The sequence below is a fragment of the Geotrypetes seraphini genome, chromosome 6 (assembly GCF_902459505.1).
Source record: "Geotrypetes seraphini chromosome 6, aGeoSer1.1, whole genome shotgun sequence".
Lineage (NCBI taxonomy): Eukaryota > Metazoa > Chordata > Amphibia > Gymnophiona > Dermophiidae > Geotrypetes > Geotrypetes seraphini.
Window position 1 is genome coordinate 3,938,177 of NC_047089.1, and position 24,702 is coordinate 3,962,878.

The 24,702-nt window shown below is 43.8% G+C and overlaps 1 protein-coding gene across 2 annotated transcripts; it reads right to left on the bottom strand.

Moving 5' to 3' along the window:
- Positions 1-2,831: 2,831 nt before the first annotated feature.
- Positions 2,832-24,308, bottom strand: ZAR1L (zygote arrest 1 like). 2 transcript variants are annotated; one of them, XM_033947529.1, is made up of 4 exons: positions 23,546-24,308; positions 21,095-21,187; positions 18,644-18,718; positions 2,832-3,251 (listed from the first exon to the last, which is right to left on the bottom strand). In XM_033947529.1, the coding sequence occupies exons 1-4, from the start codon at positions 24,257-24,259 to the stop codon at positions 2,847-2,849; spliced, it is 1,287 nt and encodes a 428-aa protein (XP_033803420.1). In that variant the 5' UTR covers positions 24,260-24,308; the 3' UTR covers positions 2,832-2,846. The 2 variants fall into 2 exon arrangements, with proteins under 2 accessions (XP_033803420.1, XP_033803421.1); XM_033947530.1 differs by lacking the exon at positions 2,832-3,251 and adding an exon at positions 12,609-12,927 and having other exon boundaries at positions 23,546-24,300.
- Positions 24,309-24,702: the final 394 nt, after the last annotated feature.

A 24,702-nucleotide genomic window follows, 5' to 3' on the forward strand; every position in this document is an offset into this window, starting at 1 on the left:
GACATATTATAATCACACAACAGAAAATCACAAAACAGAACATTAATTTTTCTACCTTTTGTTGTCTGGTTATATTTCAAATCTTGTTGGTCCAAGGCTCTGGTTTTCTTCTGATAACTTGCTTGCCAGAGTCTCCTTCTTTCTGCATGCTAACCATCCATCTGCCAACTCTGTCCTCCCTTTCCATTTCCCTTCCCTTCCCAGGAAGTCTGGTATCTTTCCTTTTTTTCATCTCCCTCCACAGATCCACCTTTTCTTAAATACCCTTTCATCCGGCATCTCTCTCTCCTTCCCCACCACCTCAGAGTCCACCATCTTTCCCTTTCTTTTCCTAATTACCCTCCTATCCAGTATCTCTATCCCTCCTCCACACCATCCCTTGTGTCCAATTTCTCTCCCTTTCTGTTCCTTCCCTCCCTAAATCCCATGGTCCATCATCTCTCCCCCTCTCCTCTATTTTCAGACCCATTATTTTTCCCCCCCCCCAAAGTTTGGCATATGCATGTCTCTTTGAACACCCCCTTCCCTCCGTGTACTTCTAAATCATGGTCCCCCCCAAAGGCCTGTCCCCCCTTAAAGGTCTGCCTGTCCCCCCTTGAAGGCCTGCACCCCCCTTGAAGGCCTGTCCCATCCCCTTGTAGGCCTGTCTCCCCCTTGAAGGCCTGCCTGCCTGCCTGTCCCCCCCCTTGAAGATCTGCACCCCCCGAAGGCCTGCACCCCCCCGAAGGCCTGTCCCCCACTTGAAGGCCTGTCCCACCCCCTTGTAGCTTCTCCCCCCCTTGTAGGCCTGTCCCCCCTTGAAGACCTGCCTGCCTTTCCCCCCCTTGAAGGCCTGTCCCCTTGAAGGCCTGCACCCCCTTGAAGGCCTGCACCCCCCCGAAGGCCTGCACTCCCTTGAAGGTCTGCACCCCCCCCCCCGAAGGCCTGTCCCCCCCTTGAAGGCCTGTCCCCCCCTTGTAGGCCTGTCCCCCCTTGAAGGCCTGCCTGCCTGCCTTTCCCCCCCTTGAAGGCCTGTCTCCCCCTTGAAGGCCTGCACCCCCCCTTGAAGGCCTGTCCCACCCCCTTGTAGGCCTGCCTGCCTTTCCCCCCTTGAAGGCCTGCACCCCCCCAAAGGCCTACACCCCCCCCCTGAAGGTCTGCCTGCCCCCCCTTGAAGGCCTGCACCCCTTGAAGGTCTGCCCCCCCCCCCCCGAAGGCCTGTCCCCCCTTGAAGGCCTGCCTGCCTGCCTGTCACCCCCTCCCCCTTGAAAGCCTGCCTGCCTGCCCACCCGCCCCACCCTGAAGGCCTGATGCCCCGACCCACCCCGAAGGACCGCTCGCCCCCCTGGCCTCCCCGCACCACCTATGAAGCAGCCGCAGCAGGATCGCGAAGTCAGCGTCAGCGATCCCTGCGCTGCTTCCTGCGCCACGGTCCCGCCCCTCCTCTGACATCAGAGGAGAGGCGGGATCGCGGCGCAGGAAGCAGCGCAGGGATCGCTGACTTCGCGATCCTGCTGCGGGCTGCTTCACAGGTGGTGCAGGAAGGTCAGTGGGGCGAGCGGTCCTTCGGGGGTTGGAGGGGACTGAACGGCAAGGTCGGGAGCACCCCCTTGGTACGCCACTGAGTACAAGTAACATGAGCGGGCACCATTTCCTCTTCCCACTCTTCCCACTTAAAAATTAAAATATCAAAACTAGCAGGAATCCACAAGCTCAGAGTCAACCACAGCAGGCAGCATTTTTGGCCACTAACACCAATAGCACAAGCATGCTCAGTGCTCATGCAAGCGCACCCAGTGCCTGCATTTGAAAGTGCTGTCACCTACTGCCATACTTTTCTGATTAGAGACATTTAGTGATATTACAGAAGGGCTAACCTAGAGCAGTTGCCTCATTACAGATGATGCCAAAATACGGAACAGGGTAGATTACTCTGAAAATTCTGTGCAAATTTTAAAAACCGTGAAAATTCCACATACTTTATTATTTATTTGCAATTGTCTTGTGCAAAATTCCCTCTTTACAAGGGCTGGAATTTCCTTCAAGGCATGAAATCCTCCCCTCCACCCAGCAGCAATTTCCTCATACACATTCCAACAGATCACCTCTGGTCTGTGCTCACCCCACCTCCCAATGCCTGTTACAGGCCTACCTAAAACCCTGGTGGTCCAGCGGTAAGGATCCTTCCGCATCCTGTTCTGGCCAACTCTAAACTGCCCCACCTCCATCCTGTCTCCCCGACAGAGCAGGAATGATCTTTCTAAGCTTCTACCCCAGGAAAGGTGTGATAAAAAATGCCTGCCACAAGTTCCTGTTTCACTTTCGCAAAACTGCAGGAACTTGCGAGACTGCATTGGGAACTCGCGACAGGCATTTTTTATCACAGCTCTCCTGGGGTAGAAGCATAAGAAGATCATTCCTGCCCCCTTAGACCACCAGGGCATTAAAAGGTAAGGTCTGCAGGGGTCAGGGAGGCAGGTGGTTTAGTCAGCCAGGACAGGATGCAGGAAGGATCACTTCTGTCCTGGCTCACCACTGGGCCACCAAGGCTTCAGGCAGGTGTCCATTGGGGACTGGGTAGAAAGGGGAGGGAGGGAAGAAGGGTTGGGTGCAAGGCAGGGCACTTGAATATAACCTCCCCCCCCACCACCACCCTAATATTTCTGTTTGCATCTGGATCTGTAGATTTGTTTGTATTGTGAATCTGAGAAAAATGTTGGCAGCTAAATTTATCGAAAAGGTTATGGAAGCAGCATTCTCAGCCCCTGGGGCTTGGTGGGGAGCAGGGAGACAGTTATAGTCATTACTTTAGGGTGACATGAGTCAGAGTTCTTGACTCCAAGCATTTAAAGATGTACTGTATTCACTCAAATATAAACTGATCTGAATATAAACAGAGGTAACATTTTGTCCCTCAAAAAGGAGGAAAAAAGGTTAAGTATATAAACTGATGTTACCCGTCGCATATTTGGATATAACACATCCTGTGACTGAAGACCATGACAGAACCTCTTTGACAATCCAATAAAGAATTCACATGGAATAGCAGTCAAATTTTTATTCATACAATATGTGTATGACAAACAGCTAGTTATTCTACTGCTGCTGAGTCGTTGCTCAGAAAACGTTATGGCAACTAAATAAATAAGAACTGAAAGGATATATAGAGCCTTCTGGAGGATCTCTCCTCTATTTGTAATCTGCAAACATTCTCTGAAGCTCTTTGGGAAATGTACTGTTCCCATTCTCTGCTTGAAGCTTGTTTCTCTGCCCTTTTAAAAGAGAAGAAAATAATTAATATTGGCCCTGTTTCTGTCCCTTCTCATTCCATTTCATACTGTCCAACTGTGGCATCATAGCCTTTGCCCAAATTATTTTCATCATGTGTATGAACATTACTTGAGAATCACTCCCAAATTATTGCATAAAACCCAAAACAGCCCCAAGGCACCTTGAGAAAAAGAACACTGAGGAATGATCCTACATTCTTAGCCCATAACCCAATGGTACAGCAACATTATAGAGCAGTTTACACAGTTCAAGTCTTGTCTTACACTACCTGCCTTTGTCCAGTTTACCATTTTTCCTTCTCTGATGGCTGTTAACCATCTTCTTCATAGTCCACTGTCTGGTTTACAGGTCCAGGGACTCATTAGGTAACATCATTTTACCAGAGCTGAGACTCTGCCCTACCAGCAGGGAAACTATAACGCCTCTTTCCTCATAATAGTGAGTCCTGGAGAATGTAACACTGAAGAATCATTCCCCAATTACTAGCTCTCCAAATTACAATGTCCAAAAGTGTTATATGCTGTTTAAGCAACACAAATTAGGGTTCATAGTCAGTGGCGCGCAAGACACCAGCGCGCTGACAATTCAGCGCAAGAAAAAAACACGCCGCCGAAAGACTTATTTTTAAAGAGCTCTGATGGGGGGGGGGGGGGGTGTGGGAACCCCCCCCACCTTAATGCATAGTGTTTGCGCTGCCATTGGGGGAAGGTGGGGGGTGCAACCTCCCACACTGTAGAGAAAACGGAACTTTTCCCGATTTTTTTCAGGAAAAGTTCTGTTTTCTCTACAATGAGGGGGGTGGCAGCGCGAACACTATGTATTAAAGTGGGGGGGTTCCCCCCCACACCCCCTCATCGGAGCTCTTTAAAAATAAGTGTTTTGGCGACGCGCTTTTTTTCTTGCGCTGAATTGTCAGCGCTGGATTGTCGGCACGCTGGTGTCTGGCACGCAATTATCCCATCACCCAAATGGTTCTGGATTGTCAGCGCGCTGGTGTCTGGTGCGCGATTATCCCATCATCCAAATTAACAAGCACACTTCAGCCACCAATGCTCAGTACAGCAAATAGCTGAGCATGCATGGGAGTGGGAAATCATCATAGGCCAAAGCGTACCACTGACTCACACAGAAGATCTCTTTGGCAGATAGGGCTTGGCATCCCCGCTAGCCAAGATATTCTTTAATAGGGCAGGAAGAGAATACCTGGTGCCCCCATGGACATCTGGTTATATCCCTGCCTCAAACACAAAGCAAAGGAAAATATTCAAGAATGCAATAAAACAAATCAAAACAAAAGAGTAAAAGGTAAAGCACATAAAGCAAAGATACTTACCTGTAGCAGGTGTTCTCTGAAGACAGCAGGCATGTGATGTCATTCACAGAACCCAGTACACTTTAAATCAGGTATGTCCAACGTCCATCCTCGAGGGCCACAATCAAGTCAGGTTTTCCCCAATGAATTTGCATGAGACCTATTTGCATGCACTGCTTCCATTGTATGCAAATAGATCTCATGTATATTCATTTGGGAAATCCTGAAAACCTAACCAGGTGAGGGCTGAGGTTGGACACCCCCCTCTTTTAAATCTTTAGACAGTGCCCATACCACATGCTTGCTGGTGCCTCCCACCTGATGTCGGCTCACGGGACCATCAGTTCAGTAACAAAACTAAAAAGCCAACTAGGGGCTAGATTCACTAACCCTCCTATCCTTGTGCGATCCGTGTGCAATTGGAGGCAGGTAGGCCGACCGATTCGCCAACCATCTGCATGCAAATGGGGGCGATCAGAGGCATGCCCCCACCGACTGCACAGATCGCTAAAGCCCTGACAGTAGTGACAAGTTAAACAGCCTCCTGTCACTACTGTTAGGGCTTCTGCTGGCTTTTTTAAATTTTTTTTAAATTCGGACAGATATTTTGCATATATTACACACGCAAAATAACTGCTCGGTTAAAATAAAAAAGTCCCCCCCAAGTGCCTCCTCCCTCCCCAAACCCCTAAAAAATGCCCCCCACGCTGATGCCCCGTCTAACACAAGGCAGGAGGGATGCCATCTCCCTCCTGCCATCGCAAACACCACTTGGGTACAGATTCTATGGCTCCTAGAGCAATGAGGCTCTGAACAGTCGCCTGCACCTGGGCAGCCTTTTCTGGCTTCCCAGCCGGCAAAGCGAGAAAAAGGTTCAGGAGAAGCTGGTAGAATTCTAGCTTGTACCCCTCCTGATTGACTTCCAGCACCCACCGATCTGAATAGATCTGGGTCCAGGCTTACCAGAGCTCTGCCAGCCTGCCCCCCACCCTTGGGGGAATGGCCAGTGACCTGCTGTTTCTTGGAAGCTGAAGAGGAATGAGATCCAGATGCTTGGGGACGCCTGGTGCTCCCAAACCTTTGTCTTTGGCCCTGGAATGTCCTCTGATTGAAGAACGTTCCCAAGTACTGGAGAATATCACCGGGAACCACAAAAAGTTTCCCTGCAGGACCCCCTCCCATTCCAGGTTCTGCTATCTGGTAGGGATTTCAGCTTACAATCCACCATACTATCCATGAGATTGTCCAGACCCTTGCCAAAGAGCAACTGTCCTTAAAAGGGGAGTTTGCTCAGGGTCGCCTTGGAGGCCAAATCTCACAACCACTGCCTAATCCAGAGAATTTTGCGGGCAGATACGGCATAAGCAAAGATCTGAAAAGGTAATAGAGAGCACCCGCAACACAGTCAACCCCCTCCAAGAGGAATTGGGGGTTAGCATTGCTGTCCTGATCTGGAGCCCAGCCTAACCGAGAGTGGCATGCCTGGGCAATATAAGATGCCACTGCTGCTGCTTTCAGTCCCAGCGCAGCAGCCTTGAATTGTCTATCCTATGGTCCTGCGTGTTCTTGAGGACTACTCCCCCTTCACTAGAGAGTGAAGTTCGCTTCATAACCTGCACCACCAGCAAATCCACTTTAGGCATCTCTGCTGTTGATATTCAGCAATCATCAGTTAGAGCTTAGCCATGGACTTAGCTACCTCCAAGAGCCCCTTGGGAACAGCCCATTGATCTGTTAACACCTTAGTATCTCTGGATGTAAGGGAAAACAGGTATTCTGTTCCTTAGTGTTGTTCATGAGCAAAAACCGAGCCAAACCAAGCCATTCAGGCTTGAGGCAGCTCCAACTTTAATTCCTGGTGTATCTCTGCAATTAAACTTTGTAGGCTGAAGGGTATGAACAACCTTTGCATCTTCATCTCCAAGACCTAGGGCTGCCACCTGATTTCCCCCTCCCCCCCCCAGCTGGGATGCTGAATCTCCAAGCTGAGCATCCTGAATGAGAAATTAAAGGCATGACTCTGAACCTTCATCATCTGAGTCTACCAGAGCTTGGGTCTCTGTGACATCTGCATGCCTCCTTGGAGTGGACCCTGCACCTTTTGCTAAAAATCCTGGAGCTACCTCTGCCAAGGCCCTCGTGGGGTTAGGCCAGCTTTTGAAACTTAAAAAAGCTTCATACATCATGTGTATTAATTTGGGAGTGAACACACTGCCCATGTTAACCAGAGGGTCCTGGCAGGGTCTCCTGCACTGGCTTCTGGTGTTTGTCCATCAGCATGTGACTGCACTTCACTTGGGACGCCAAGTCCACTTTCTCCGTCTCCTGCCAGAATTTCTGGCCCAGAAAATGCTCCAGCTGAGTGCCTAAGCCACCAGAAGTATAAGGGGAGGCAAAGCCCAAAGTTTCCACACACACCCCCCCCTTTACATGCCACATATCTGGCATGAATCTGAAGTATCTCCACCTGAGGAGTCCATTCTAAACTGTTTTCTATCAAAAATAAGGGGTTTTGAAGCAGATGGAGGCTTTTCTGCACTCCAAGACCATTTTGGCAAATATATGTCACATCATCTCAGACTAGCACCATTTTGGGACTACTTGTTATCATTAGCTGGTGCAATTGCCTACATTGTACCTGAAATACCAGCTTTGGCAATTTGCTATATGGACTATTATTCAACAGTTTAGCTCTGACGGATTCTAATGCTTCTCCCTCCTGTGCTGAGACTAAAAGTGACAAAACCTTTGCTCTGAGGTCCATGCCACTTTTAGTCTCAGCATAGGGAGGGAAAAGCATAGTATCTATCAGAGCTAAAGTGTCATGGAGGTCTGTCAGAGCCATAACCTATGCAGGCACTAAAAGTAGCAAAACTTTATTATTTCACAAGCTAAGAAGGTAGCCTAGAGGTAAGGGCAGCTGTCTTGGGCCCTACTGATCTGGGTTCAAGACCAGGTTGTACCAAGCAAAAATACATTTTCTTGCCGCAGCTCTGGGGTAAAACGTAAACCTCTCTTAGCTGAAGTGTTTCCTCAAATTAATTATTGTTAATAAGATTGTCAGCACAGATCCGTGGGGTCAGAAACAGCAACAGTTACAGCAGTGGAATAAGGGGCTAAAACGCAGAGCTGCAGACATGACATGTGAAAGCTCAGCTGTCAATAAATGGAGATTTTTAAGGAGGTGGGATTAAGATTTGTGAGGTCTGCGTTTTACCCCTTCCCAAAACAAACCATGGAAAATATTTCTTCACACAATGTGTAATTAAACTCTGGAATTTGTTGCTGGAGAATGCGGTGACATGCTTTAGCTTAGCAGGGTTTAAAAAAAGGTTTGGCTACTTTCCTAAAAGAGAAGTCCATAGGCCATTAATGAGATGGCTTGGGGAAATGCACCGCTTACTCCTAGGATTGACCACTGTTGGCTCGATGGACCTTGGGTATAGTGATTGTGGGGAGTGTGTAGTGCAGTCCCCTCACTGCTCCTTGTGACTCTGGCCAAGTCACTCAATCTCCCCCTTGTCCTAGAGCAGTGGTTCCCAGGCCAGTCGGGTTTTCAGGAGAGTTGCATGCCTGGCACCTCCATTATATGCAGATCTCTCTCATGCATATTCATTAGGGCTATCCTGAAAGCCTGACTGGCCTGGGGGTCCTCCAGGACAGGGTTGGGAACCATTGTCCTAGAGGATGAGTCCATTTCAGGTACAGGGGAGGGGGGGGACTCACAATCGGTCTAATGTACCTGGGGCAATGGGGAGGGGGGATTAAGTGACTTGCCCAGGGTCACTGCACCCCACTCTCCCCTGAAAGCACCCCTCCCCTCCCCCTCTCTCACCGGAGCCATGCTCCTTCCGGCGGCTGCGGCGGGCACGCGGCGGGCTCGGGCCCCGCTTGCTGCAGTGAGCGCAGGACTTGGCCGTGATGACGGGACGGTCCCGAGGCGGGAGCGGCGGCGGCGGCGGGGGCGGGGAGAGCACGCGGGCGTTGTTCTCCTGGTCGCGGATGGCGTGCCGCAGGTCCCAGTTCTCCTGCAGCAGCGCCATCATCCGGCGCAGCTCGGTGTTCTCCCGCAGCAGCCCCTTGTACTCTCTCGTCAGGTCCGCGTCGCATCTCTGGTAGACGGGCTCCATGGGGGGCCCCGAGGGGCCAGCGCCACTCGGCCTCCGCGTCCTGCGGGGGCCCGGCGCCGCGCGCCCACCTCGCCTCCGCGGCCCGTCTGTGACGCCAGCGCGCTGACGCCCCGCCACGCACGCCACGTCCCGTCAGCGCCGCGCTCTTCCAACGGCCGGTGGGCGCGAGGTGCGAGGAGCGAGGCGCGCGCACGCGCTCTCTCCCTCCGCCTGGACTTTCCCGCCCTTTCAGGCGCCTTCACCGACTGACGGCAATTACAATAGTAATCACAGAAGAAATAAAACGATCCCACTAACAACAATCACAAGCTGTAATTCCCAATAATTAGCATGGAAGTTGATCAAAATTGCAGTAGACAGTGTGGTCTTAGCTGGCACCATGGAAAAGAAAGAAGGCCGCAAGCCTTGACATTCAGTGTTAAAAAAAAAAAAAAGATCTACTGTTCCCTGACATTTGTGTCTTGGCTGCCTGTGATGTGGCAACACGAACCTTCCTGCTGGTCACACCTACCACGAGCCATTAAGAAGGACATGGGATGGTGGCCCTGTTGGTCCACTCGTCAAGGTAATCTGTAGAAATAAAGGGGAAAAAAATACCTTGATTGGACTAATACTGTAGTTTATGATTAGCTTTCAAAGGTAACCTCTTTCTCCTCCTCAGAAATACTGTTCTGCCCCTGCCAGCCTTGCCCTGCTTTTATAGTACAGCCCTTTGCTGGGTTTAATGTATTATCTCTTCCCATGGCACTTTATGCTGCAGCCTTAGTTTGTGTGAAGTATAGTGCCCTACATACTGCACAAATTTGTTTCTAATAGCTTAAGACCCTTCTCCCCACCCCCCACCCCATTTAAACCTGAATCCTTTGTTCTTGCTCTTCTTTACACTCTGTGCCCAGATGGGTCAGTTAAGCCATGACCCTTTCCTACCACCTCTGGCCAAGCTCTGTACCCTCCCTCTGCCCTGCAGCTGCTTTTTCCAAAACCTTTGTGCTGAGCCAGTGTCTCTCACCTGCCTCCATCAGCACCCTAGGGCTCATCTCCCTGAATAGAAAGGGCTGCCTTTTTTTTTCACCTTGCGCTATCCCATCCTTGTATGTTTCTTCATCTAGCCTCTGGCATCCTTTATCTTACCCACCTATTCTGCAAAGTCCACATTTCCAATCTCCTACCTTAACTGCCTGTTGCAAGCTACTGCAACAAAGCCCATGCCCAGGTCCAAAAACCACTGAGAAAATCTGCAAAATGCAAGTACATCTACTTCACTCAGTAAAGCATATTTCTTAAAATTTATAATGACTTTCTGCTTGCGCATTGAGGTCAAGGTTTAGCTACCTGTTAATGTAGTCATGTTTGCCAAGAGTTCTTAACTGAGACAACTGTTGTATAGAACAGAATAGTGTTACTTTTGAAAGCTAATCATAAACTACATTAACTTTAGTCCAATAAAAAAGGTGTTTTGTTTTTTTCAAGGGAACTTAAACGCTGGCAGTTAGACCTGTTGGCATTGCATCTAAGTTCCACAAAGGTGCCCACACTGACAAAGCCACTGGAGAATTTAGACATGACACTTACTCCCCTGGTGATCACAACCCCTCCCACCCCCCATAGAGCAAAAACTAAAAACCCCTTAGGCTTCCCATTAGATGATGGGAAGAGGAATCCCCATCAGCTCAGCCAGTTTCAGGGATTTCTAGCAGCTCAGCTGATGGGGATTCCCCTTGCTAGGATCAGCTGAGCCACAGAGCCCTACCCCATACCTTCAGATGAGAAAATGGCAGGAGGGAAGCTCACTGCCTCTTGCCAATAGGGCCACATAATACAAATGGGGCTTCCCTTCCCAATGGATCCGAGATGCAGTGGGAGGGGCTGAAGCCCCCATTTGCTAAAAATAGGACTCTGCAGTCTTCCGTAACAAAACTGGATATGTTCAAAACAACCTATTAAATACAAAACAATGGTCAAACAAAAAAAGCCTGGTTTTATGCTCAGTTTCAAGATCCAGTTGTATAGCTAAAAGCTGACATTATGATTAACTTATTCCACAGTGCATGGATACCAGATTAAACAAAGCACAAGTTACCAAGTTCACTTTGCTTTCAATAAATCTTCATGGGAGATGTTTCTGGGTGCAGCTATTTGTTTAGTTCTTGCATAGCTTGGATTTTTGTTAAAATACAGTATCTAAAGCCATAATAATGTCAGGTCATTTACTTAAATTGCACAAGAGATCTCTTTAACATAGAAAGATAAAGGCCAAATGGCCCCATCTAGTCTGCCCATCCGCAGCAACCATCTTTCTCTCCGAGATCCCACGTGCCTATCCCAGGCCCCTTTGAATTCAGACAGTCTTGAATATGGGTTTTTTTACAGATCCAAACTTTGGCCAATGACTCTGCTAAGGTGCCCTAGTATCTAGAATGGTCTTGTGATTAAGCATTAGATTGTTTAATACAATCTTGGTTAAATCATTTGGTTTCCACCTCGTTTCCTCAAACCCTGTACTGGATAAGAAATAATGTTGAGGTAATTCTGAAGCTAGCATTTTAGAAATGGATAGCTACATCTTCCATACTAATTTAACCCAATACTGGTCTCAAATCTGGGATACTATTTCTAATGGATTTGTTGTATCTGATCCCATAACTATTCTAGATTTGATTTTATGATGGCTGTAGCCTTACATATTCTTTAGTGGAAATTTTTTTTTTTTTTTTTAAGTTTCATATTATAAATAGTAGAACACTTTATGTACCTACAGAAAATGAAGACATAGCATTAAATGTAATCCTTTATCTCCATTTACTAAAGGTTGGAGTATTTTAGTATAATCTGAGCTTTGTATCAATTACTAATGCAATCTTGTAATCTCCCTGGGAATGCCCAGGCCAATTCTTTTGTAAACCACCTAGAACTGAAAGGTATTGGTGGGATAGAAGACACCAATGTAATGTATTTTATGTTTATTCTTTTCCTTTGTATAAGTATTGAAAGAAATGGACAACCATTTATCCTTCAGATATATCCTGTTTACCTGGGCCATTCTTGCATTAAAGGCTAGCCTATGTCTTCCCTTTGTGGAAGACTACAGCTGCTACTTGAGCCTACCTCCTAAACTTAATTCTAGTATTGGATTAGGTTTGTCTTTAAGGCAGTGGGTCATCATGAACCTCTCCCCCTAGGACACCCCAGTCAGTTTATCATGAAAAATTAAAATTGACAAGATTTTAATGCAGAGCCTGAAAACCTGACTGACTGGGATGCCCCAGGAAAGGCTCATGAACCACTGCCTTAAAGATTTAAATATTTCCATGACTATGCATGAGATCTGTTTGCATGCAATTCTCATTCATAGTCATTGTTTGAATCTATAAAAGCTTAAGTACTATCTGCCTGTTGTACACTGTTCTTGCCATTTTGTACAATTAAATTAGTCATGGCAATCCTGAAACTTAATTGGCTACATGTTCATCCAGGAGAGGATGGAAAGCTCTGGGCTAGAGTTAGACTGATTGGTACAGATGCATAGTGAAATGCATCAGTTAAATGCAGTAGTTATACCTCCCTGTGGCAGTCCTTTGGCCCTTTAGGACTGAACTTATGTTCTACAATCTAATACAATGAGTCTAGACCAGACTCCAGCCATCAGAAAAATGAGAAATTTGAGAAGAAACTGGACAAAAATACTTGAGCAGGAGCTCCCACCCCACTCTGATTTTAGATTCCTCAACAAGAATGACTTATGGGTGACTTATTGGAGTTACTTGACTTGATATACCCTCCATTTTTCACATTAGCAGGTACTTAATACCCCCAGGCAAAAAAAAAAAAAAAAAAAAGTGTCAGATCAATACCAGTTTCCCAGCATCCTGTAGTCAGTACTAGACAGCCTCCACTAGTTTTTTTTAAAGTGGTGTTTAATTTACAATGTACACAAGCATGTTAGTTTTACAAAAAAGATGTACAAAAATTCTTTAGTCCATATTCCAATGCCAGGTCAAAAGCCAAAATCCAATATTATACCTGAATACCCCAGAACAGAGTAACATCTGCACTGTGACCTTGTGGCACTTGTCACATGATATATTTATAGCTATATGTGTTGTCACAGGACAGCCGTTTGTCCTTGCAACGGCCACAAAGCTCCTGGCGGTGAGGTCTCTTCAGGTCAATGTGCCTCTTCTTCTGGGGACAGGTGCAACGTGTCTTTGAGCAAGTCTTGCAGAAAGAAAAAAAAAAAAGTCACAGTACTTAATGAGAGCCCTCAAATAGGATAAGCCCTGATTTAACAGTCAGAGGTTAAGAATGGCAGGGTACTGTGAATGAGATCACCCAGACAGGGTATCAATATGCTGTACAATATATAAATCCCTTGCCTAAAAGGGATAGGGTCTAGATACCCAACAGAAGTTAGTGAACATGCCCATGAAGACCCTTCAAACCATGAGATCTCTCCCTCTAGGACTTGCTGTATTTGTTTCTACTCCAGTAGTAGATGTTTCAGACTGAATGCCAGTGCAAACAGTATAGTTGAAAAAATTTAAGCTTGTGAACCCCTAGAATGGTCAGCATTTTAGCTGTTACACTGAAGATTAATTCTAAATCCATGATTAAAAAGCTGAATAACTCAATCTATAAAAAAGTGTGTGATTTCTTCAAGCTATCCACTTCATTTGCTATCAAGTAAACTTTTCTAGATTGTATGACTGTTTGGGCATCCTGTTCTAATAGAAGATCTGAAAGGTGTCATATGGTAGGACCTGCCAAATTTCAGAGTGGCTACTAGAGTAGTTGAGCCCATTTATAAATGTTTGGGGGCTGTATACAACCAACTAAGTCCACAAGCTGAAAAAAAATTAAGACTACAGTGATGCTATCCAAATGTTCAAGTTCAAGTTCAGATTTATTTTGATTAATCGCCTATATAAAACTTTCTAGGCGATGTACAATAAAATACAAGTTATACAAAACATAATATCATATTAATAATATAAGACATCCAAAACATCAACACAAGCAATTATTAATTAAATTAAATAAAATAGAGAGGATTTCTCTTTACCTAAAAATTAAAAAAACATAACAGAAGGAAAGGAGGGGAAGGGATACAAAGTTTCTCTTAATAAAGGAAAGAACATAAGGAAAGGAAATACAATATAAAAGAGGGAGAAAAGAAAGGAAATTAATCATTAAAAGCATCATTAAATAAAAAAGTTTTCAACAATTTTTTAAAAGAAATAAGATCTTTTTCCTTTCTGATAAAACAAAAAAGAAAACAAAAAAAATTGGATAAAAACAGAAAAACTTGACTGCCTATTCCTCACTGAAACCTGGTTAACCTCAGACACAGACCCTAGAATAAAAGAAGTATGCCCGCCAGGATACAAAATAACAGTAACCTGCAGAGAGAAAAAAAAGAGGAGGAGGACTAGCAATAATAATCAAGAACTCCCTAACTCTAAACATACTTGAAAAAACATCCACTCCGCAATTGGATTTCCTAGCGTGTCAACTCACAAACCCAACACTAAAAAACTCTCTAAACTGCTTGCTCTGCTACATAACACCAGGAAACTGGACCACAGTGAGACCTGAATTTGAAAACTTCATCTACCAAAACTCACTAACAGCTGAATACAACCTCATCCTAGGAGACCTAAACCTACACCTAGAAGACACAACCTCCACACCAGCAAATAACTGTCTATCCTTCCTCAATGCCTTATCCTTCCAGATCCTAAACCCACAAACCACCCATGAAAAAGGTCATCAACTGGACATTGCTGCATTCATGTCTCACCAACCATCCAATCCAGCAATCCAAACTCCTAACGGAACATGGTCCCCATCCCTATGGTCAGACCACTACATTTATAACTTCAACATCAATTGGACCAAGACCAAACACACACCTCAATCAAAAAAAAACCACATATACCTCACGCAAACATATCGACCCAACCATTTTCTGGTCAAATGTAGACGAAACTATCCAAGACTGCGACCCAAAAAACTTCATCTCCCACTGGAAAAATGTATCCACCAACATCCTTGATGATCTGGCACCCCTACAAACCAAAACCAGAACCAGCAGGAAATCAGACCAATGGTTTGATAATGAATTACTCCAACTCAAAAGACAGTGTAGAAGATTAGAAAGAAAATGGAGAAAAAAGAACCAAGATCAAACAAAAACCGACTGGAAAAAAAACAAACAATACAAAAATCTACTAAAAGATAAGAGGAAAAGCTACTATACTAATCTCATAGGCACGGAAACCCAAGATTCCAAAAAAATATTCCAAATCCTGAAAGAATTAACAGACACCAAACCATACACTACCACCACGAACACCCCTCCACCATCACCCACCCTCTTAGCAGAACACTTCAAGAACAAAATTACCAACACCAGAGCCACACTCATCCTTAACCCATCCCATCAAAATCCAATCACAATCCACCCTACAGGAAAAGAGGCAACTGCAGCAGACAGAATTTGGACTCAATTCCCTAACATACAATGGTCAGAATTCAACAAATTCTACAAAAAATACAGCCATGCCTCCTGTGACCTCAACCATTGCCCCTCATACCTCCTTACCACCTCTAGTGTAAAATTCCGCACCATAACTCTACAATGGATCCAATTCACGCTCACAGAAGGCACATTCCCTGCTGACCTCAGCGAAATTGTCATCACCCCAATCCAAAAAGACCCAAAAGCACCACAAAACCTCCCATCTAACTTTAGACCTATAGCCTCAATTCCGCTATATGTCAAAATTATAGAAGGCCTAGTAGCCAAACTCCTCACCAATTACATAGAGGACCACAACCTACTCCACCCCATGCAATCAGGCTTCAGAACAAACTTCAGTACAGAGACACTACTAGGCTCCCTTATGGATACCGTCAGACAACAACTTAGTACAGGGAAAAAAAATGCTACTCATACAACTGGACCTAACGGCGGCATTCGACTTAGTAGACCACAACATCCTTCTACAGATCTTAGACGCAATAGGCATCTCAGATAAAGTATACTCCTGGTTTGAAGGATTCCTAAAACTCAGAACCTACAGTGTAAAATCAAACAAAGAAAAGTCAGAATCCTGGTCAAACCCCTGCGGCGTACCACAAGGATCTCCACTATCCCCTACCCTCTTCAATCTCTACACTGCCTCTCTAGGAACGCATCTGGATAATCTAGGCATAACCACCTATAGTTATGCGGATGACATCACCATCCTCATCCCATACGATCATTCTAAACCTACCATGACAGACAAACTTCACCAAACACTTGAAACAGTCACAACCTGGATGAAAAATCACAAACTTAAACTCAACCAAGACAAAACCAAATTCATCCTCCTAGAAAATGACAAGATCCAAACCACAACCAACCTAGATATAAACGCAATCAAATATCCCATCCAAACCACCATAAAACTACTAGGCATGACCATAGACAGATGCTGCACTATGCAACCGCAAATAAATAAAACAATTCAAAAATCATTCGCAGTCATGAGAAATCTGAGACAAGTCCGAAAATTCTTTGAAAGAACACAATTCCAACTTATAGTACAATCCCTAATACTAGGTATATTGGACTACTGTAACATACTCTTCCTTCCATGCCCTGCAACTACGATAAGACAACTCCAAACAATCCAAAATACAGCTTTGAGACTCATCTACTCATTGAAAAAACATGACCACATCACTGAAGCCTTCATCAACTCACACTGGCTCCCAATCCAAGAAAGAATCCAATTCAAATTCTACTGCATACTATTTAAAACCCTACACGGAGACAGCCCATCATACCTGAACAATCGCCTCACCCAAGCACCCACTACCAGACACAGAAAAAACACACTCCCCATTCATACCCCCCCCAATCAAGGAAGTAAAAAGAACAAAACTACACGACGGCCTCCTAGCCACTCAAGCCACAAGGCTGGACAACCAGATCTCCAACCTTCTGATGACCACCCCAGACTATAGGACGTTCAGAAAAGAAATAAAAACCACACTTTTCAAGAAATTCCTGAAGCAGCAATAACAACACGACCTCTTAGTAACTTTAAAACTGACATTTGATCTACCCATTACTGCACTAATAATAACAAAAGAATCTCCAATATGACCACCTATTAACTCTCTTACAAACCACCCCACCCTCAACAACCCGCTAAATGTTCTTAAGATCTACAACTTACCTCTCTAGCTAATCATTGTAACTCTGTTTTTTAAATTAACCTTTTGTAATCCGCCTTGAACCGCAAGGTAATGGCGGAATAGAAATCCCTAATGTAATGTAATGTAATAAAGAGGCAGGGTGTTCCAGAGTTGGGGAGCTAGTACAGAGAACATATCATTTCTCCTTGTTCCAACAATTTTTAGCGAAGGAACCAGTAATAAGTCTTGCTGAGAAGATCGAAGGAGTCGAGTTGTACAGTAAGGAGTTATCATTCTAGATATGAATAATGGCGTATTGAACAATAGTACCTTGAAGACTAAGAAAGCTATTTTAAATGTTATCCGATGATTGATGGGTAGCCAATGCCACTTGATAAGAAGAGGAGTAACATGATCGTATTTTTTTCCTTTGTGTATGAGTTTTATGGCAGTATTTTGGATTATTTGAAGTCTTTTCTTTTTGAGATATGTTATACAGTAAAGAATTACAATAGTCTAATTTGGAAATTATCATAGAATGAATCAGAATATTAATAGATTTTGGTTCTAGAAAAGATGAAATAGAGCGTATTAGGCGTAATTTATAGAAACAAGAGCAAACCAAAGTCATCTAGGAAGGTAAAGAACCCCCAAACCCCTAAATATCTGCTCTTGCTGCAGCAAAGATAGTGTCTGTGCCCATCAGGAAAATCTTAATTGTAATGGTGTACATGGGAGGACAGCTAGAATGAAACCACAACTAAAACATTTCTGCCTGCCTCAGGTTCACTAGAGCTTGCTAAACCAAGACTTCCAAAATAGCATTTGACACTTGAGCTGTGACAAGATTTGAGTCAATCATAGTGGAGAAAATATGCTCCGTCAGAACTAAAAGATGCTCGATTAGTTGATCTTTTATAAACCAGCCAATTAAAGGTCATCAGGCAATCCAGCTGTGTGCTGCTGCCTAGCCCAAACCCAAACATTCAGGGGTCCTCAGTTTATAGTAGGTTAAAATCTTGATCTAAACATTACTGAAGTATTGCGATCAGAGCTTCTGTGCTTAACAGCTTGCTTTAGATGTTGAGTTGAGAAATGGGCCAGAACTTAAAAGGTGGTATGGAACTTTAGTTACAGGAAACCTTTAGTGGAACTTGCTTCTTGAGGCAAGTTCACTTTCACACAAGGGATAGTTTAACTTTAGAATTATTCAACAGTTCATTGAGGTTCTCTACCTCTCTACTGTTACAAGTTGTGTAACAGGCCATACATACTCAGACAAGAATAGAATGTGTGGGCTTATATGGAACTTTGTAATATTCTCAGAATCAAGGTTTATTTGGAGCGAGTTGATTAGCTGATATTTCTGAAATTTTATGTTTCTCTTCCAAGTGTGAAGTTAAGCCTGCAAAGATTTTTGTATAGTATTTGTTCTTCCGATTGTATTTCATGTACTATTAAACAGGCCATATGAGATCCACAAACTACACTGTACATTGATAGAGCATTCATGACAGTAGTTCTAGCCCTGCATTGTGCAAAGGTAGCACTGCCAGCCATTGCCAGCTTGTAAGAGGGAAGTGTGCCAGTCTGCCCTATTAAGATAGAAGCCAAGCAAGCTTAGTATAAGTTATCAACTCTATACAGTTGCACTGTAGAACCTTAGCCATGGTCAGGCTTTCCTGTGATGCCTCAAAGCTAACCAATGTTATGTCTTTTATAACAAATAATCTGCCATGCTCACCTGACATTGTATTGCTTCTACACAATAAGGATTGTAAGTCTTTTGGCACCTGCGGCAGAGCTGTTTGAAGTAAACCTAAAGAAGAATAGATTGTTTAAAAACTGAACTGGCAACCACACAAGTGTTAATATACAAAAACAGGGTTATTTTGTAAAGTATTTTGATTCTTTGTGGAAGTGTGCCATAAGTCCAATATTAGTCACCTCAATTAAGTGAAGATTCTTTGGCTGGCCAGTTCCATAACCACCCATATCTATCCCTGATGCTAACTTAAGACACCTTTTAGTTCCGGAATGATGAAATAAGGGCATCTGAAACACATGCTATGTTTGTCATAGCACAGTAGGAATTTATTTTAATAGCCCTGGATAGAAGTTCTCTATTGTGAAGATGGTTGACTTAAGTGTCCATGCTCTTCCAAGAACAAATGCTTCAGAAGCCCTTTGTGCGTGGGAAGTTAAAGGCACCTCTGTTTACAAGTAACTAGGTGTATAAAGAGAAAGGCTCTAATAAACAGGCTGTCTAGGACACTTTGTACATGAGACAACCTATCCTGCTGGCACTTTCCATATCCCACAAGATTACAAGTAAAAAAGTGAAGGTAACTTTTAGGAAAATTGAGAACTACTTGTCTTCATCTACTCCTCAGAAGTCAGTCTAATATTCAGACCATCCAACACTTGTGAATCCTCAAAACAGTGCCTTGTCCTAACTGGAGAACCACTGCTGTAATTTAAAAAAAAAAAAAAAGTCAAAGATATTTATGGGGCGACATTGATGAAGAGGACCAAGACTAGGTTTTTCTCATGCAGTCCTTTAATCATTCCTATTTTTTGTAGTAGTTACCTTTAGTCCACTTAGTCTAAGAACAGGAGACTACCTCCATTTGTAGACCACAAAATTATAAATATGCACAATATCCATGATCTGACTAGATGCTAGTTTTAAGACTGCCAAAGGACATGGGTGAACAATTAGGAAAATTCTCCTAAGTTGTGTGAAATACAGGGAATGTTTGGGATAATGCCAACAGCAGGCATTAAGCAGATTGACCTCAGGAATAGCCTAGTAAGACCTGCTGCCTTAGTACCCTGAAGGTTGCAGGATTGAATCTCAGTGCTGCTTCTTGTGACCCATTGCTTTGAATGTGTAACCACAAAAAGCAATATACAAGTCCCATTCTCTTTCTCTAAGAAAACTCCCTAACCTACTAATTGTCCCATTTGTCTAATTAGATTGTGAGCTCTATTGAACATTTGCACAGCGCTGCATACATCTAAGCCAGGGGTGGGCAACTCCGGCCCTCGAGGGCCAGAATCCAGTCTCATGCATATTCATTGGGGAAATCCTGAAAACCCAACTGGATTCCGGCCCTCAAAAGGAAAGTCAAGGTCAAACAAGGTTCAATGGCTATTTTAAGACATTTAGCCAAGAGAAACAGGATGAACAGAGTTCAGGGTGGAAAGGAAAACTTTGTCCAAAAGTAAAAACTGAAGCTATAGTACAGAACAGTTTTTAAAGCCATTCCTGCAGTTCCCCTAAGCCAGTCTGGTTTTCAAGATATCCAGAATTAATATGCATGAAAATTTGCATTCCTACTATGCATATTCATTGTAGATATCCTGGAAGCAGTACTCCACCCAAGTCATAATCATCCAATGTTATGTCTTTGGACATTGGCTTGTTGATTAAGTTGGTGTTTCTCTCAATTCATCCTGGCATACCCCCTTGCCAGTCAAGTTTTCAGAATACCCCAATGAATATGCATAAGCTTGGTGCTCTGGAAGGTACCTGTCCTGGTATGCAAATTTTTCATGCATTCATTGTAGATATTCTGAAAACCTGACTGACAAGGGGGTATGCCAGGACCCAGCTGAGAAACACTATTAGCTTCTCATTTTTGTCACAATGATTGTTTACCTTAAGTAGGGTACCAAACCTTCAAAGTTTGGATGTATGAAGTATTTGGTTTACCCTCCACCCCCCAAACCTTGAGGCTAGTCTGTTCCATGTACTAGTTTTGGCAATAGTGATATGAGCCAACAAACCAATGCCCTTTGCTATTAGTGACTTCCCCCTCAAAGTAGTCCCTTAGAGGAGGACATGTTCTAGGTACAGAGTAGTCTCCAGCAGCAGGCCATGGCTGTCAGAAAATTGAGCTGGGAGCTGTGGATCATTACATCCAATCCTATCACCCCCCCCCCAAAAAAAAAAAAAAAAAACCAAACAGACTACATCTATTAACAGCCACTCAAGGCAAGCATCAACTTATAATATTCCTTCTATAAGTGGGTATTACCCTTACAATATAAATTAACAGTATAAACAATTTTTCTGAAACAAGAAAGAAGGAATTACAAGAGCTTCTGACTTACCACATTCCTTTAGAAATAATACAACCCGAGAGTTCACAATACATGTTTATAAACTGTTTGTAAAAGCACAACTTACTTTGTTAGTTCCAGAAATGCACCATACATAGGCACTCTCCCACCGGCTTTTGCAGTCCTTGCAGTGAAAGTAGCCATATTTCTGCTCCAGGAACTGTAAAACAGAGGCAATATGACCTAAGGAACACTTAAAATACCATTTACTTGTTTCTTAGGATATTCTATCATTGTAAGTTATATACAAAAGCACAAGAATGGATTTGGGCATTATCTTCAGCTTTCTCCAGCTGACCCATAGAAGCATCTAGAAATATAGAAGTTGTTCTAGCTTCCTTACGAAAGTAAGACTCGCAAACTAAAGTCTAGTAAATCACCTTTAGGGAAGGGTCTCAGTCCTTGGCCTTTAGCACCTAGAATGCTTTTTAAATATTTTTAAAAGCCAGAATTGATGGCCTGGTTCAGATTAAGGAACAGCCATAGAAGCCAGATAAAATAATATTCCATCTGGAAACTAGTTCTTGTGTCCTTTGGGCCTCTTTCCCCAAAGTTTAACCATGAACATGCAACCCCTTTCATCCAGTGTCATCCTCTAATGCAGGGGTGTCCAACCTCTGGCCCCGGTCAAGGGCGATTCAGTGTTTTCCTCTGCTGCCCATGAGTGTTTACCATCTTGCCGGCTCCCTCCTCTGTCTTGCTGCAGCGTTTGTGCTTTTGTACAGCCCCAGACAAAAAAATAAATAAAAAATTTTCAGCCAATGCGGACCAGGGAAGCCAAAACGTTGGACACCCCTGCTCTAATGAAAGGTAAGTTTTGTGGTACTCAGGTCCTAAGGTCCTAGAATAAATGACTTATAAGGTGGGTGAGGGGAGATAGTTAACTCCCCCTCCCCCCCTCAAAAAAAAGTTTATAATATTCCAGTATTCCAAATGCAAGAGAGATTATCATGGAAGTCAAGTACGGTACATTAGAACTGAGTTTGCCATCAGTGATATTTCTTTAAAAACCTGAAGCTCTGATAGGTCCTTGACTATTTGAAATATGATCAGGGACCCTTACCTTCCAGAGCACCAAGTAGATAATGACATTCTGGAGCTAATCTAGCCTATGGGGGTAATTCTGTCCCCCTTCTGGATACAGAAAGGCACAATACCTTCCTCCCCTCAGTATCCTCACCGTGCTCATCATGTGAGCTACCCAAGACACCTATATATAGAATGCAACTTGGAAGATCCTCCCTACGGGAATGAGAGATCAGTCATACAGAAACTCTTGCACACTAAGAGGCAACGTACTCTAATGAAACCCTTGTGGACCTTTTTTACTTCAACCTAATTTTATAGTCCTTGTTTTGAAATGCTTGGTGCCTATTCGGCCCAATACCTCCAGAACAGCAGCTAGGCATAGCGTCCAAGAGAGGCTGAGGAACAAACATGTTCGTATTATCATGCTGACTAAAGTTTCTCTATCATTTACTAAAGCACCAAGAACAGGCATCAGAAAGGTGAAATTAATTCAGAGTCCCAGAATTAAGTTCTGGAAAACGGTAGTTTACCAGCAGCCAAAGCAGGGGAATAGACATACGGCTCAGGACAGGAGAACTGACCTGAGGGCTAGAGACAGGAGAATATTAGCTACTTCATATCACAACATTACAGAAATCATGAATTGTTTTTCTCCCGTTAATTTATTAAAAGGGACATTGTACCTTCTTAAAGTTGTTTTATTAAATATTTTTATTAAAATCCACTCTTGACATAAGGATGGAATATCAAGCTGTTGTAAACTAAGTCGTGGATTTAAAGAACATTGGCTCAGCATGCCATCTTTGATTATAGTACATCCAGCAAGATTCCAAGATTGTTTCTTATTGTTCATATCCAAGACAAACAGTTGCTCTAAAGTATACATGATGATTATTTCATGGACATTTCTTCCAGGAACTTATCTAAACCCTTGACCACATACTTCAGCAAGACATCAGACCATAATAGTAGTGCTTAAAATGAAAAGCACAACAACTACATTCAAGGTCAAAGATCTAGACATTCCTATAGCTATAGAGGCAGCTTGACCTGAGTATCCTTAACCAAGTCACAAAACACTTGAAAAATAATACCTCCTAGAACACAAGTCAGAACCTATACAGCATTACAGGCCTTCTAATATTATGAGTAGCCATCATTAGTACTCTAGTTTCATGCCAATGCGAGTTCCATTAAGGCATAGTCTAGGATGGACATGGACAGGGGAATAGTACCACCTGAAGTGTTACAGCTGTGATGTTTTGGAGGGGGGGGGGAAGAGATTATGACTTCCTTACTCTTTAGAGGAGCTATACCAACAGATATCGGGAAACAAATACATTATTTTTTTGAAGATCATAAGTAGAAGTGTAAAATTACCAACTTGGAAAGTAAAGTAGTGGGGTTATTGTGGTCATTTCTAATAGACAACTCAAGATTCATAAATTACATTTTAAATTCAGAACTTCAGTTGAGAGTTTTATCTTACCTGGAAGATGGGTCGCTTTGACTCCTTTGCTGCCAATTTTGGGGAACCAGCTTCTTCTTGTACTTGGGGTTCTGGGGCCTCTGTTAATTTTTCTTCATCTAAAATCACACTATCCTTGGTTGCTTCCTTAAGCTCCTGTTCTTCTGTATCGTCTTGTTCTGTAGAACTCACAAACTCTTGCACTATCTTCTCCTGGGGAGAAACGGCCACCAATGGTCCCCTCTTGCCTCCTGAAGGCAGAGCAAAAGGCTGCCTATCTGACATGGGTGTGAAAGCTACAATAGGACGGGTAAAGCAAATAGCATTATCCCCACCTGAGGGGCACAGCACTGTGGCTGCCTGCTTGGGTTTAGAAGGTGTGTATAAGGGACTGACAGGTTGAGGGATGACTTCTCTTGATGTGGGCAAGCTCAAAGTGCGAGGTCCAAGGGAGCATTGGACACTAGCATCCACCCGCATATTCACTTGCACCCCTACATCCCTGGTATTAGCTTTCTGCAGCCGTGGGGTTAGGTTGGGGTTGACCTGGGACAGGATAGCCTTCAGTTGGGCCCGCTTGTAGTTGTCCAGATAATCTCCAGGCTCTGTCGAGGATCCATATGAACCACCTCTACTTTGCTTCCAATTCTGCTGCTTAGGTTTGGGATAGTAAGGCCTCTGAGTTGCCCCATAGCTTTGATATATATTATATGGAGCATAGGCAAAATTTTCCATAGTAACCTACCTTAACACCAAATAGTATGAAGTAGTTGCCCCCTACTGGGTCTTTGCTTTTATTCTGTAAGCCTTTGCCTCCTTGCTAATGGGCCTTAATTGATGGCCTTAATTAGGGGCTGTCTTGCAGGAAAAATGAAACATGTTCACTGCTGGAACTACTGTACTTCCATTTTCTTTTCTGTTCTATTACTTGTTTCTTTCATGAAATAAGAAAGGGGGAGAGTAGAGTTTTGCATGGGTTTATCTTTAAGGCTAAATAGCTGTATGCAGGGATTGCCTTTTTTGGCAGTAATACATTTCTCAGAACCATTATAGCAGGGAAACCTGGGTCAGGTGGTAGTCATCAAGGATTTAATCAGCAGGGATCTGATTCCAGTTTCTGGGTTGTGATAGGGATAAGGTTTATGTTTATAGGGGAAAAGGACATAGACACCCCATTT

What these genes read in the sequence shown, in the direction of transcription:
- ZAR1L (XM_033947529.1), bottom strand. Translation starts at nt 24,259, where the DNA reads ATGGAAAATTTTGCCTATGCTCCATATAATATATATCAAAGCTATGGG. An exon ending in CAAAGCGACCCATCTTCCAG is followed by an intron (nt 21,188 to 23,545) that starts GTAAGATAAAAC and finishes TCTGTTTTACAG; the next exon opens with TTCCTGGAGCAGAAATATGG. An exon ending in TAGAAGCAATACAATGTCAG is followed by an intron (nt 3,252 to 18,643) that starts GTGAGCATGGCA and finishes CTCTTTTAAAAG; the next exon opens with GGCAGAGAAACAAGCTTCAA.